General features: G+C 50.9%; 1 protein-coding gene across 1 annotated transcript; it reads left to right on the top strand.

Moving 5' to 3' along the window:
- Positions 1-8,361: 8,361 nt before the first annotated feature.
- LOC112985130 (16 kDa beta-galactoside-binding lectin) lies at positions 8,362-11,174 on the top strand. The gene is made up of 4 exons (XM_026103530.2): positions 8,362-8,459; positions 9,967-10,046; positions 10,254-10,425; positions 10,937-11,174. Exons 1-4 carry the CDS (start codon positions 8,451-8,453, stop codon positions 11,078-11,080), a joined length of 405 nt encoding a protein of 134 aa, XP_025959315.1. The 5' UTR covers positions 8,362-8,450; the 3' UTR covers positions 11,081-11,174.
- The last annotated feature ends 4,307 nt before the right edge of the window (positions 11,175-15,481 follow it).

The raw sequence follows: 15,481 nt of genomic DNA, 5'->3' as shown, positions 1-15,481 counted from the left end.
AGGACGTAACCGAACAAGCTGCACACCAATAGCAGCACTGCCTTGAAGCCTCCCAAATATATAGCCTGGATCCTCTGAGCCTGGGCTGTTGCAGCCATATGGGCCTCTGTCACTGTGGTTGTGTCTCAGCTCAGGATCCAAGTCTAGCATTGCAATGAGCTTCCTGGGCTCTGAGCACCAAAGAAGTTTTCTGCAAGAAATATGTGCAGCCCTTCCTGCTGCCCTTGCCGTCACTCCCCTGAGGAGTAGACTGATGTGCTGTCATTAGATATGTGTTTTTGTTTGTTTTCCCACATGTTCCCTAGATCCCACGGCAGCTCATCAGGCGCTGATGTGCTGTTGCTCACCCTGCAGGCTGTGTGGAGACAAGCAGCCCACTGGCACCAGCAAAGGGCTGGCAGCAATCGCAGAGAAATGCTTTTATCCCCACAGCAGCTGAAGCATCTGGTCTGGCTGCTCTTGCTCCATGGGAGATGCCTGCTGGTCACAGAGCACCCTGGCCTGTGACACAATTTAATATTCCCTGGGCGCATCCTCGCTGCTGGATGGTGTTCCCTGCCCGCACAGGAGAGCGTTGCCCTCAGTCTCATTTTCCACCTACTGGCTCTGGTGCTGCTGCTGCCTCTGACCCCAAACAAATAGCTGGAGTGGCTCCCAGGGGAGGGTGGCTGTTGGATGATGCTGTCAGAGGTGCCTGGGTGCTATGGCCGTATGTCACTGCTGGGAACCTGTATGTGAGTCACTCCGGTATGCATCAGTGCGGGTGGCTCTGCCAGCCACCGTGCTTTGGTGATGCTGGTTTTCATGCAGACTTTCAGATGGTCTCCAAGCAAAATTCCCAGTCAGCTTATTTATGACCTCCTGAATGTCATGGCTTTTTGCCAGAATCTGCAAATCCTTCCCAGCAGCTGTTTAAATGTCTTATTTCTTGCAGCAATGCTTTGCATGACAGCAACCCCTGGCAGCCTTCTGTCAGAGCTGTTATGTGGCCGCAGGGGGCTGGTGCTCCCACAGTGCAGGCCCTTAGGTAAGGGCATTAGCTATTACATTTTATGAGGTCAATAGTGGGCTTTTCTAAAGCTCCTCTTATAATGTTTCCTTGGGTTAACTTGATTACATGATTGGCTGATGAAACCGTTGCATCGAAGGGATTCGGTAGCATTGGGTTTGAAAAGCCTGGGAGTAGCCTCATTGTTGCTTTCCAATAGCTAGAGAAAATCAGAGCTTTTTTCTTGAGAGCCCCTGTGACCCAAGTCTGTTTCAGATAAACCTTAAATCTGGTTGAAAAAACATTGAGGGATAAGAACGCAGGAAGGGGAAGAAATTTCACCCAAAGTAGCATCATTCTGAAGACCTTTGCATCTCTGAGCTCAGAAAGGATCATGTCAGAGTTCTTCAGAGTTTGTTGCTATGTTTTTAATCAGCTTCCTCTTTCCAAGGCATTTTCCAAATACTTATTGACTATTTTCCTTTGAGAATTGAATTTGAAAAATCTGAGCCAGCTATAACACAATCCCTTCTTAGTGTGGGTGGTTCAAAGGAGACCAACCCTGGCCCACAACTGCTTTTGTGGGGAAGAACTCCAGATGGCTTGGGTTTCTAAACCACCCCAGCCTGATGTGTGGGCTACTTGCCAGGCTGGAGGAGAGCTCTTCTAAATCTGTCTGGCTTAAGGATGCTAAAGGGCTTCTGTGAGCACTGGGCTGTTGCAGCAGGCTTGGTCCCACCCCTTTCAAAGTTGGTGCAAGTGTCCCCCACTGGCTTGTATGGAACAGGAGCAAAGCCCCAAACCAGGAAACTGTATCTGACTGTGTGTCCACACAAGGGAGACTCCCACCTTTTGGATTTTACACAATTAAGGTAGCTACCTAGTGTGACAGAGGGGAAATCAAGCTTTAAAAATTAGTAACGAAAAAGTCTGTGAAAGGACTAACTGACTTCTCTTTGTCACCTGCAGAAGGAAAACAAAGATATAGCCTGTGCCCTTTGTGCATGCCTGATAAATGGAGAAGGCCAAAAGGGTGACTTTCCTGCTGCTGCTCTTATCAGCAATCTGGGCTGTGCTTTGTCTGAGTTTGCCTGCATCTCTTGTGGAGACCTGAGGATGAGCAGTCCTGGCAATGCCACTGCCCCACGGGCCCATGAGCAGCCGCAGGGGCAGAGCGGATGGCTCTTTGGCTCTCGGCACAGCCTGCCTCGCTGCCACAGGGCAGGTGGGTGATGCCAGCCTCTGCTGTGGGTTACTGCCCCAGAAGGTGAGTGGCTTGGGGAAGGCACTCTTCCCAGAGAGGGAGGGGGTTGCATTTGCAGGCACCTCAGTGGAAGTTTTGCCTGAGGATTAGCTGCCAGACCTGCTCCAGAAATCTCCAGCTCTTGCGTTCCCTTCTGCTGACTTCAGCAGGACTAAGGCAGGCATTTCCAACCTGAGCAACTCTGCAATATCAACTAAGGGGGCTGCAACTGTCATCCAGTCCTGCTGAAACCACTCCTATGCCACAGACAGGGAGGAAGTAATGCTTCCTGCCATGCCTGCTGTCACAAGACAGATCCTGTCCTTGGGCTGGGAATTTGGCAAGTCTAGTGTTCTTTCTGAAAAGCATCTTTTCAGAAAGCATCCCAGGCTTCCTGGCAAAACCCAGGAGCTTCAGCTTTACAGTTGGTACCCAGTGACCAAAGCTGACTTGTAAAATAGGAGTTCAAACAAAGGCTAGACCCCAGCCTGTACACAGTCACTGTAGTGCAAGAAAACAGCTATGCTTCCTCTCCATAAGAGACAGTCCTACTTTGATTTTTATCAAACAGGGAAAGTTATTTGCAACCTTCCTTCTCTTATTCCACTCATAGAGTCCAGACCTAGCCACAAGCTCTGCTGCCCAGGTACCTTGGGGATGGCAATGCATGTGCAGTAATTACTTTCCAGCTCTTCCCATGTCTTTGATGCCTTCAACATCAAGGCTTGTATAACTAATGTGGCTAGTTGAGGACAGGGAAGGGGTTAGTTCCCTGCCTCCCCCCAAATCTCTGGAAAGTCTCTGCTATTTTTATAGCACGGCAGCAGCTACAGCCTCCAGCTCCAGAGCAAGATCCCAGTGCGCAGGGCACCATGTTGTAGGGGACCAAAGGCAAGTCCTTTCCAGGTGGCCTGAGTCTCAGATTACCACGGGGCAGGAAATGGGAATAGGGGTGGCCTAGGCAGCTGGAGGTGCAGCCTGACAGTGTGTTATCAGCAATGGGGTGGCACGGGGTTTCCTCACTGCTTTCTTGTAAGCATCACAACAAGGCATGCTTAGGAGGAGGTGTTTGTTTTCCTGCTGCCTGGTACACTGCAAAGAGGAGGAAAGGATGCACCTGGATTCAGAATTAAGTTTAGAAGTACAGGGACTTCGAGGGAGGAACAAACGCCAACAGCTCTTCTGAGATGCAAAAATAAACTCTGGGGAGGTGTTTGCCACCTGCAAATTTATAAGCTATGTGGAGAGGTGCTAAAGTGAAATGAACCCAAAATAACAATGAAGCCCCAGTTCTGCTGGGCTGCTATCCATTTGCTCCAGCTCAAGCCAATCCACAAAGAAGAGAGGAACAGAGGGATTGTCAGCTTGGGTCAGTGTTAATGAGGGAAATAAAAATAAGACATAATTTAAATTTCACTGAACGGAACAGCACACTCATTTCATCACTTGGTGCAATAGTGCAAGAAGTGCTTTATAATTAACTTACTTGATAATTAACCTAGAATACAGGTGCCTTTCTTGTAATATAGGAGGCAGCTGTAATTGGGAAACCTTCTAGGGTAAAAATGCTGCACTGACATGTGGCCATGCAACCCAGCTGGCATCTACAGAGTGACTTGTGCTTTTGGCCCCTCCTTCTGGCACAAAGCTCCCTCTGGAGCAGTGCTTTTGAGATGTTTGATGCCCACAGGCCTTGGGAGGGCTTCTTGGCCTCCTGCCAAATGGGAGCGTGGCTCTTGAGTCATCATTTGTCTTTAAGGAGTAGGTAAAGGGCTCTTTCTTGGGGGTCTGGCTCCATTTCTTCTGCGATTTCCAGAGCCACCCCTAAGTTGCCCCTGCGGATAACACACAGCTGGAAGTTACCATGGCAATGACAGTACCATCATAACCAGCCATGCAAGAGACCTTCAGCACAGCAGGGTCCAGAGAGCCCATGGGCAACAAAGCTCCTCATTGGGGGTTACAACTACACAACAACCAAAAAGCCACAAAGCTTTCCCTGGGGAGACCACGAGCACAAACTAACACGCCACAGGAAGAGTCAGTGGCACAGCCAGCAGCAGTAGCACACAATTACTTAAGGGAAAGTGCCCAGATAACCTTAGAAGGTGGATAACAGCCATGTATTTAAAGTTTCTGTTCCAGTATAAATGTTTAGGTTGCAAGAGCAACTAAGGCTGTAACTGAGACCAGGATCCCATCCAGACAGATACTGTGAAAGCACAAATCTTCCTTAAGGAAAATGCAAGAAACAGGTGCTGTCTTGACCTGACAAATGGGGAACTGAGACACAAAAACTTAAGGCTTTGCTCACACCAGAAGAGTGAAGGCTATCTTTTGCTCTTGTCATACCAGCATAGTCCTTGGGCATGATGTGACTGCACCAGTGAAAATGTACTAAAGTAGTTTTTTCTCCTGGCCAGCACAGGCCACTCTGGTGCAAGCGCATTTCACCCAGTGCACTGGCACGGTGCTGCGTGGGTGCCGCATCGTGAGCGACCTACTGTGGCTGTAGCGGTGGTGCCCTCCTGGGGAGGCATGTGCACAGGACTGCTAGGGGAGAGGCAAGCTCTCCTCCCACAGGCTTTCCCCACCTCTGCTCCATGGGCCCTGCCGGTGAGCATGACTGCTTTTTGTCAGTGTGCCCTGGGAGAAGCAGAGTTTCCTTCACAGCGCTGGTTCAGAGGAGCACTGAGGGGGCTGCCATCCCTTTATACACTGCCTGCAAAAGGAGGCAGCCTGCAAGTCATGAATGAAAAGATGTGAAGTGACAGCCAAAGGAGAAAGCTACTATCAGCGCTTTTAGCAAGAAGTGGAGCCTTTTTCTCAGCTCCAGAAATGAATAATTTAGGATATGTAGCAGCAACAAATAGCAGTGTGCGCAGGTTCAGTGCAAGATGAAGCCAAGCACAGACACTGAAGAGCCAGAGCAGCCTTACGGCACTGCCAGCATCTGGACCCTGTGTCACCTGGACACCATCACCCCCGAGCTTGCCATTAGTGGAGATGTGTGCTCAGTCCTTCCAAAACCAGGAGTAAGCCATTTCTAATGACAGGAGTCATTAGCCAGGGATATAGCTCACCAAGGGCTGGGACAGATTTTCTCTTGCAGGAAATTAAAAAAGAGTAATAGTCAAGCTACATTCTTCTGGCACTCACCTTTTCAAAACTTAATTCAAGGCATTTCTACAGACTGTTTTAAGAAAATCAGAGCAGTCAGTTGCCTGGCTTTAGCCTGTGCAAATCAAGAGATGTACTTAGAGCTCAGGGCAGGGAGCAGATGCTGGGTAGTGCCTCCTGTCCTCAAGAGCAAGCCTGCAGGGCTGGGTGGTAGGAGGGCACCCTTAGTTCCCTCAGGTATCACCCCCTGGAGAAGCAGAGGATGACTTTCCTCCTGCAGTTCCTGCCAGGGTTGCCTGGCAGGTGCAACACCCTCCCTAAAATCACATTCGTGAGCAGTAGCTCCTGGAACTGGGAAAATATGCAGTGTGTGCGCCCCAGCTTTGCTCTCTTGGGGCCTGTGTGTGTTGGGAGCCTGTGCTACAGATGCAGCTAATTCTGGATCTCCTCTACATCCTGGCTCCTGCCTGGGGTTTTCCTCTTGGAGCAGCATCTGCCAGCCCTGGGGTGCAGAAGTGGCTTGCATGGGGTAGCTACTCTGTCCCTTCCTTTCCTGGCCTTGAGGGGGGATCCTAATCCTCTGCCTGCCTGCCTGCCTGCTGTGGGCTTGCACGTTTTGTCCCAGGAAGCAGAGTGTCAGGGCTCAGTCTTTTCCCTGTGGGCAGTGTGAAGTGTCCTCTCCCTCACATGGCGCAGAGGGTCTGGGGTCACCCTTGGCGGGATGGGGCAGGGCAGCGTGGCCTTGCTTTGCAGCCTGTACCCCTCTGCAAACGTGCTGGAAGGGAAGGAGACCCACTGGGGGATTTTCTCCCTTGTTTTCCCACTGGAGGCTGTGCAAGGGAAGATGTTCCTTCTTCTGGCTCCCCACCACAGGGGGATAGGAGTAAAGGAGGGCAGTTTGGCATCTCAGGACTCGTCTGACACTAATCACTGCTAATTCCACTGGGCGTAGGATCAGGAGCATTAAATCAGGGCAGGACCAGAGGGTTTTCTGCTAACCCAGCTTGGCTGTTAGGGCAGAGCACTCAAGGAAAACAAACAGCACAGTCTCCAAGCACAATCAGAAAGATATCTCCCTGTCTGAAGGAAAGGGCTGGAGGAGGAGACACCAGGCCAGAAAAGCAGCTCACAAGAAATGCGCGTTTCCGAAGGGGCATCAGAGCAGCCAATATGTTAAGCCCATGGCACCGCAACCCCCCTCAGCAGCAGCACTGCCTCCAGAAACACGGCAGCACTGAAAAGAGAGGTTTCCAGGGGTTTCGCAGAGCTGAATGGAAAACAAATACAAAAACCCAACCAACCAAATGGAATTTGCTCAATCCCTCACATGTGGCAGCGAACAGCGGAACAACTGCACACTAACTCAGGCGCACAGAAAGCAGGAGCCTAAAACCTATCTGTAACATGTGATCCCAGCTAACATGCGAGGGACGGGGGCAAACTTAAGGTGGAATTTCTTGGGCTTTCTCCGAACCGTCCATGGAGGGACGTGTTCTCAGTGGCTGGCCTTTGCTACGAGCGCCAGGTCTGCTCCTGCGGTTAACTCCTGACTTCAGCCTGGCTTTTGCATATGCAGAGGATGGTCAGGGAGTTAGTTGGAGGCCGGAGCACGTGCAGGATTTTCCCTGCAGTACTTTCAGTCAGCGTTTTTTTTGCCCTATTTTAAATACCCCCAGCCACCGGACTCCAAATCACACTTGTGACTTTGCAGTTCAAACGCAGCCCAGGCTTGATTTATCCAGAGTTGTATGCGATGCTGAAACGTCTCGTGAATGTTAGAACTGGGTGTGGAGGATATTTGGGGTTAGGTATGGTGTCAGGAGCCAGGACACTTGTTCGTATAGCAGCAAGCAGAGCTGCTGAAGTTTTAGTAGGCTCCTGCATGGTAGCATGTTTCCTTCTGCTACCTAGCCATGAATTCCTATCCTCAGTTTCAGTGTTATCAGCAGATATCTATCTCACAGGCTAGTCATGGCTTAACCAACAAGTAACATGCTGCATTTATAGAGCAGCTCCCAGTGAAGTTTTAAAAAGCCCTTATTAACCTCATAGTGGGACTGTGAAGTTGCACATCACTACTGTCATTTTAGGCATGGGGGAAACTGAGGCACAGAGGCCTAAGGACCCTCCTAAGGCCAGTCCGAAGCTAAGAGCAGCACCAGCTGACCCTGTCCCACAGACCCTCGTAGCACTTCATCTGCTACCTCCTTCACCTCCCTGCTCTGCAGAGCCCCTTGGGGCAGTGACATCATGTGCTTTCAAGAGACACAGTAAAGGGGAACAGCAGGCGTTACGGACTAGCTGGGAAAACAGCCTCCTTTCTTGCCAGCTGCACTCAGCCCTGCCTGGCCTCTTCCTCCGCTAACAAAGCATTTCTCTTTTCCCTCTGGAGTCTTTTGCAACTGGAATCAAACCAGTAAGATCACTCTACTTTTCAAAAGCTGCAGCCTGATTTCTCATGTGTACTAGTGTCCCACACAAACAGCCTTAACTTTTAGACACTTTTTAAATTCTGACATTGAATGTGGGGTTTTATTTAAATGCAAGCAAGCAGTAATGCTTTGTACCCAAGGGCTCCTGACAGTCCAGTCTCCCTCACAGGCATGAGGCTGGGCTGCAAGGATGAGTACAAACACATTCACAGAGGCAGTCACTTCGCAGCGGTAACATGAGGAATCCAACCCTGATTTTAGTCAGGGATCACTTAACAAAAAGCAGCCACCTCAGTGCAGGCACAGAGCCACACTCGGGCTCCTGGGAGAAGCACCAACACACACTGCATAGCAGCAGCTAGAAGAGTTTACAGCAAGGATTTCTAGGATCACACAGAAGCAAACAATCACTAGCTTTAAAAATCGTGCACGTTATGCCAGCAAAGAACAATATCAATACAGATTTAACCCAGCACCAACTTTAAATGGCTGGGAATGCTCCAGCGCCCAAACAGCTCCAATTGATCCCCTTCTTCACTCCCTCTTCCCCCCCCCCCCCAATCATGTGATAGTCCTGCCCAAATGATTTAAGCTGTTGGAGCACAGTGCTGAGTCACGTTGGGCTGTGGAGTAGGGGCGGTGGCGTGTCCTGCCTGGCGTCTGCAGCATGAAGCAAGTGAGTGTCCTCTTCTAACTTGGTGGGTGTGCCAAGCAGGATGAGGGTTTGGTACGTGTGGGTTTTGGGCTTGGTGCCAGAGGAAAGAGAAGAAAAGGATTAGCTGAGAGGAAATGCTGGGCTGATATGTGGCTGGGGGAAGAGTGGTTAGGGCTGATCAGCTGTTTTTCTTTTTCCTCTTGCCTTTCTTTAGTGTATGTTATTTAAGGGGGGAGGCTGTTTTAATGGATTGCTGCATCTTTTAATGCCTTAAAAGTTTAGGATTGCTTGCAGTTTACAATATCTGAATATATCTAAACTTTGTATTTTCCTTCTGGAAAAGTGTCTCTTAGGTGTAGGTCTGGGCTAACCCTCAACTTCACAGCAAAGGAATCCAGGATGGCTACAGCTGCCCCTGGCCTCCTAGCTCTCCTTGCCTTGAAAGGACCCATTCAGCCTTGAGGCTGTGTGTTAGGTTGTACTTGAGCAGTGTAATAAAAAAGAGCTGGAAGACAGTATTAGTAGGTGCCCTTAGTGCTATGGTGATAAGCAGTTTAGTGCCTGGGGGAATCGGGTCTCAGATGTGGGCAGAGCTAGGAGTAGACATGATCATGAAGGCTGTTTGGGGCAGGGTAGCAGCCCTAGGTGGGCACTGTGCTCCACAGCTGCCCATGGCTGCTAAGCATGTGCTTCTGCAAGCCAGGAAAGGAGGATGAGCCCAATTATTTGATGTAACTGATCTGGATTTAGCCCCCTGCCCTAACCATCATGTGCAGCTCTGCACCAATGTGCCTGGGCTTGGAGTACAGGCTGTGGAGCACAGCCTGAGTTGTGCTGTCTGACATGGCAAAACAGCACCCTCCTTTTAGTGGAGGTACTCTGCTAATGTGAAGTGCCATTTTTGGGATATACAGGTGAGGGAGAGAGTAATGTGACTCCCAGAAAAGGAACAAGCTGAACAAGCACTCTTATTTGTGGTGCAAGCCTCAAAGGGGTGTCTGTATTTTGCTTTACTGGCCTGCAGCTGAAAGTGGGCTCCATTGACCCTGATCTCTGTGCCAATGGCTGTAAGTCAAGCCACCAAGTTTCTGGTGGCCCTTTTTGCTCAGAGACACCCTGCCCCCCTTCCCCTGAGAGAGGGAAGGACATGAAGTGTAATGAAGGTTGTTTACTTCTGTGATAAGGGCCCTTGTTACTGCTGACTTCAAGGTACAAGCCTGCTTGTGAGTGTCCCTTGTAACAGCTGCTAAATGAGTGCCTGCACCCTGGCCTTGTTAGACTTGCTTGAGCTACCTCCTCCTCAGCTTGCATTGCTACCCAGGCTGGGTGCCACCACTGGGGTGACAGCTGTGAGGCACGATTTCCTCGCGGAGGGGTTAGAGGCAGCTGGGATGGCTCAAAACCTGTGCTGTAACTCTCGGTCCCAAATGAAGCTAGGTCTGGCAGACCTAGCTTCCGCCCTGTCTTGGCCCCAGCAGGCTTGTAGGCCTGCCTTGAGTGGGCAAACTCCTATGGTTTGTTCCTGCAGGGACTGGTGGTCACTCAGCTGGATGTCCAGCCTGGAGAGTGCATCAAGGTCAAAGGGAAGATCCTGTCGGATGCTAAAGGGTGAGTGGGGAGATAGAGGAATGGATGGATGTGGCACTGGTGTGGACCACATGGGCTCCTGCCTTCCCTGGAGGGTGACTGAGCTCCTGCAGGGCTCAGCCTCTGCATGGAGCAGCTGTGACTGGAGCTGCTGTGTGTGTGTTGGGAGGTGGAGAGGGTGGTGGGCTCTTTTGTGCTGCCTCCCTGCAGTGCTTGCTGTCTCCCCAGGTTCGCTGTGAACATAGGGAAGGACAGCAGCACACTCATGCTGCATTTCAACCCTCGCTTTGACTGCAAGGGGGATATCAACACTGTTGTGTGCAATTCCATGGAAGATGGTGCATGGGGCGAGGAGGACAGAAAGGCCGACTTCCCCTTCCATCATGGCGATAAGATTGAGGTGAGGCCCTGAGGATGTGTGCAGGTCCTGGCACAGACCACAGCACTGATGCTGCAAGGGTGGAGCTTTTAATGCCACCTGGTATCTCTGAGATGGAGAAGGGGGCAGGTATGGAAAGAGCTAGGCAACAACAGGGCAAGAGCCTGGCAGCTGAGCTGACAGAGTCTAGCCCTGCTCTGCCTGAGTCAGTGCTCAGCAGCTCAGATGTGGTTAGGTCTCCACTCTGGCCTTCCTTTGCAAGCCACACCAGTAAGAGCAATTAAAACTGGCCTGTGATTCCAGCTGGGTCAGTCTCATCCCTTCATGGCAGAAGCTTGGGGCTGCCCTTGGGCAGAGCAAACCAGCTTCCTCCCTTGGTGCATCTGCTGGGCAGGGAGGAGATGGAGCTGGCATGCACTGACTTAACCACCTGTGGCTACCTCATCTGTCCTCGGCCTGTGCCCAGCTCGGAGGGAGTGGGTGGCCTGGCTCGTCAGTGCTGATGTGTTGGTCTTGTTATGGTTCTCTACAGATGTGCATCTCCTTCGATGCAGCAGAGGCTACAGTGAAGCTGGCTGAGACGGAGTTCCAGTTCCCCAATCGTTTGGGCATAGAGAAAATCGAATACCTGGCTGTGGAGGGTGACTTTCAAGTCAAAGCCATCAAGTTTAGTTAACTGCTGTGGCTTGTTTTGTTTTCTTCCCCATCACCTCCTGCACAATGAAATAAACCCAAACTTGCTGTGGCTGCTCCCTCTGCTGTTTCCTGCACTAATCTGCTTGCTCCTGTCTGTGTGTGTGCACATGTGCTACAGGGGTGCACAGTGGGAAGGGGGATGTATCCCCCTATGTCCCTATTTAAACTGCAGCTGGTACTGAATTTGGGTTGATCATATGCCATGTGAAGCAGGAATTATTGTGACTCAAGCTACCTTAGCAGTAGGTGCTCTCTTGACCCTGCTTCCTGCAGGAAGTGGTCCCTGGCTGTTTGGTCTCAACTCTGGGACTAGTCCCAGCCACTCAGCTGTGGTGGAGAGGCTTAAGGAAGTGTGCTGTGCTACCTCTGTCCAAGGGGCACTGCTTATCCCTTGTTTCTGGGGGGACTGATGCAGAGCAGGGCATGGCTTGGGCTCTTGCAGGCAGCTTTGCTCTCTGGGAATGTGCTTGGCAGTGGCTGTCTTGCAGGCTGGCATGACAGGTTAACTGCACTTGCCAGGGGAAGAGATGGGGAGTGAAAGGTGAATCCTGGAGTGGGACCAGATAGTGTGGATGCTCTTACAAGACCTTATAAGTTTTCCCCTTCCTATCTGCTGCTTCATGGATTGCTGTTTTCTAGCACTTGGCTGCTAAGCTCCAGATGCATCCTGAGGGCTATATCCAACAGTGGAAATGAAGATATTAAACCCTGAAAGGGCCAAGTACAGCTAGCTGCAGTTAGGCAGAGAAGGGAAAAAAGCCTAGTAAATAGTCTCTTCTACCTACAACCTCTTTGCTTTGCTCATGCAATGCCTTGGGGTGTGTCTGCTACTCCTGTTCCCAAGCTGCCTGCCTGCCATGGGTACCCATGAGAGATTGAACTGGGACTGCTGCAGCATTTGAGGACCTCAAAAGGTAATGAAATCTTACCCTTGGAGTGCTGCAGGTGGGCTTCCTGGGGTGTGGGGCTGGCACTGTGGTCTTGACAGCTGGGGTACTCCTGCCCAGTGCAGCTCAGCTGACAAAGGAGTGCTCTGGTGTAAAGTCTCACCTTGGCCAAATGCTGCTGAACTGGTGGAATTTGACTCCCCTTGGCTAATCCCTTGCAGCAGGGCTGTTAGGGGCCAGGGCTGCATTTGCTAGCCCTCTGAACAGCTGAGTAGTTGGGCCAGCTGCTGGGGTAGGGGAATATCCTTCTGCAGAGCACTTCTAGCCATTTGATGGCCTTTTATGGAGAGGCCCCAGGCCTGTTGTCCTCATGCCTACAAGAAATGCTGCATGGCAGTAAGTGTCCAGGTCTGTACTGCACCAATTACCTTGGAACTGGCCCAGCCCCTGGGAGTAATGGGGGAATCTGCCCTGGAGGTGGACCTGCTTTACTCTAGCCCTTCTTTCTGCTTTCTAGTAACCCATGTTCTGTTACAGAAGCCTTTGTTCAGCTCTGCCAGAAGGGCTTGAGTTGTAGCTGTGTTTTGCCAGCAGCCCTATAGACCCAGGCATGGTAACTGAATAGACAGGGGTCCTCCTGTTTACTCTCCAGAGTGAGTGCATTTTCTTAATGGTAGTGATGGCTTTGCACAAATGAGCATGAGGCTGTCCAGGTATGTGTCTTGGGGCAATATGCATGTTTGGGGAATGTGGGGGTCTGCTTTAGTGTTGGAGTTGAGCAAAAGTCTCCACAGTTCACATGTGCATCCCCTTCCCCGCACCTACTGGGGAGGTGGGGGGGAAAGGTTGCTGTAACCCATCCCATGGCGGTAACCAGAGCAAGGAAATCCTGGGCAACACTAAGCAGGTGGGTAGCAAAGCAAAGAGCTGCTTGCTCTGGCCACACTCTCAGGAATGGATGAAGGCTTGGAGAAAGTGCTGCTCAGTGCTGGCAGATTCTTTGACTTCTTAGTCCATATCTCTGTTGGTGACACTTTTCCATTCTGCATGCCTGAGCTCTGCAAGCAGCTCTGAAAGGTGAGTCTCCTCAGCCCTGTTCATATCCTTCCATACCTACTCTGCTTTCTACAGCCTCCTCAGGGTGCCAGGGAGGTAATTCAAGCCCTGCTGGCCTGAGTGAGCAGTGGGTGTATGCTGTGATGTGTCTCAGATGCCAGGTGTCGGGAGTCTGGCAACCTTTCCTTACAGGGTCAGATGCCTAGAGCTGTCCAAATGGAGAGTAGGGTGTGGAGAGCACAGTCATGCATCCCAGGAGCCAGGGTATGCTGCTGGATTACCTCATTTGACATGGGCCAAAAGCTAGGCCAAGAGCTCATAAGGTGCCTGAGTGTGAAGGGGGCTGTGACTGTGGGCTCAGTTTGCCATGCAGCAGGGAGGCTAGCCCATCCTGTCTTCTGCTGGTCTGGGGGGGAGGCTTTCTCCCCAAGGGAACAGGACTTCCAGGGGAGGAGGTAAGTGACAAAGACTGCTAAACCACATCTAGCCCAGCTTGTAGCCATGAGCTGGTGGCTGATGCTGGCTTTTAACTCCTGCCCTGTGTGTACTGGGCTATTCACAGGATCCAAGCAAAGGGTAAGACAAGTCCTGGTTATGCTTTCTGTTATCAAATAACAGTCCTGAGGGTCATGGAAGGCTGCTTGCTCTTTGGGGGTGTGTGTGGGATGTGTGTGCAGGCAGGGAGGAGGAGGATGGCTTCTGAGTAACTCCCCTTGGTCCCTATATTTTTATACCTGGCTAAAGGTATGCTAAATGCTACAGCATTCAAGCTCCTAGGAGAAGTACAAAGCCTTTGTGTTGCAGAGGGACAGGGGAACTTATAGCTGTCCCTCTGCCATCTGTTACTGGCTGGTCTCATCAGACTAGGTATGTGTTCATCAGTACTCAAGAGTACAGCTGTTTTCTTCTTTTACCTCCCTTCCCCCCCAAAGCCCTAGTTAAGACAGCAGGCATTTCCAGGTAGGTTAGCCACAAATGTTCCTGTCCACTATGCTCAGGATGCAAGTACTGTCTTCAGGGGAGCTGTTTCCCTTCTTATCCTTTCCACAACAGTTTAGGCTTGTCTTGCTATCTAACACTGGCAGCTACCACTTAGGAGGCCACAACAGGAGACAAGGTAGAAAGGAAGCATGCCTTTGCCAGTGCTTCCTGCTGCTGGAGTTCTGCTCTCTCATGTCCCAGAGCTGTAAATAATCCTGTTCCTGTAAGTGACACTGCTAAATAGGCAGAGTAAATGCAAAGTACCGTGGCTGGCTCCTAGAGCAATACTAAGACTTCTCTTCTGCTAGAGAGATGAGGAAAGTGAGAAGGCTACACCTTGCTGCAGGCAAAGGGTCATCCTGAATATAAAAGCAGGTCTGGCCCTTGCTAAGTATGCTTTCCTCCTGGAAACATGTGGTGAACTCAGCTTTCCAGTAGCCTTGCAGGGAACTTAAGCCTTCCTAACTTTAGAGGAGGTGCAGAAAAGCATCAGAGCTAGCATGGCCAGAGATCTTCTTGTGCCCCCTTCCCCCCCCCCCCCCCCCATGCCAAGTCCACATTCAGTCCCTCAGTCCAGCAACATGCCCCAAGAGATGTCAAAAACTTAGACTCTGTCCTTTAGTTGTCTGACCCCCAAGATGAAGAATGGGGGGGGGAGGGGGGGAACCAACCCAGATTCCTGTCAAGGGGTTTGCGTCTGCAACCCCAGTCCCTGTCCTTGGCAACTCATCCAGAATCAAAGCTGCACCACTATCTTGCCCTGTAATATTATACCTGGAAGACCCTCAAAGACAGTTGTGAGGCTCCATGTTACAACATGAATGCAAAAAAGGGTGTTTTTTATTGTCCTGAGTCCACAGAGAGGAGAACAAATGGCAACTGCAGAAGAGATGAATTTGAAAACTAGATGGGACCAAAGAATTAAAATCCCACACAGGACCTGATAGAGTTGTGATGGGCAAGAAAGACCAGCAGCTTCATTGTCTCAAAAATAACCTCTTCCCTCAGCAATGTGCATTAACTTCACATGACAGAAAGAAGTCATCCAAGTGACTCGGTAGCTACACCTGTGTGTATGTGTGACAGTGTTCACAGTGAACTCGAAGGATGGTTGCAGGACACCATGGAGCCCAGCAACGGTGTGTGGGGTGAGTGTCTGCGGTGCGTAGATGGAAAGTGCTGGGGAAGCCAATGGGCAATCTGGGTTTTGGTGCAGTGCAGGAAGACAGACAGGTCCCTTCCCATGAGTCATGTGCTTCCCAGCATAATGGGCACAAGAATATTTCTTTCTAGCAGCAGACTTGCAAGAAAGCACCTGGCATCTTCTGCTGTGCAAAATGGAAAGGTGAACCATGGAGCAGCACTCTGCACCAACAGCCATGTCCCCCCTGTGCCTGCCCGCCTCTCCCTCCCTTGGCCCTAGCTTCGCCCTTTACAAGCTAGCAGGAGCTTCTGCA

Source organism: Dromaius novaehollandiae, chromosome 4 (genome assembly GCF_036370855.1).
Source record: "Dromaius novaehollandiae isolate bDroNov1 chromosome 4, bDroNov1.hap1, whole genome shotgun sequence".
Classification (NCBI taxonomy): Eukaryota; Metazoa; Chordata; class Aves; order Casuariiformes; family Dromaiidae; genus Dromaius; species Dromaius novaehollandiae.
This window is presented reverse-complemented; position numbering and strand designations above follow the sequence as displayed.

Excerpts from the sequence above, each read along its gene's own strand:
- LOC112985130 (XM_026103530.2), top strand. Across the intron at positions 10,047-10,253 it reads ATCCTGTCGGATGCTAAAGG|GTTCGCTGTGAACATAGGGA; the intron begins GTGAGTGGGGAG and ends CTGTCTCCCCAG. Across the intron at positions 10,426-10,936 it reads ATCATGGCGATAAGATTGAG|ATGTGCATCTCCTTCGATGC; the intron begins GTGAGGCCCTGA and ends GGTTCTCTACAG.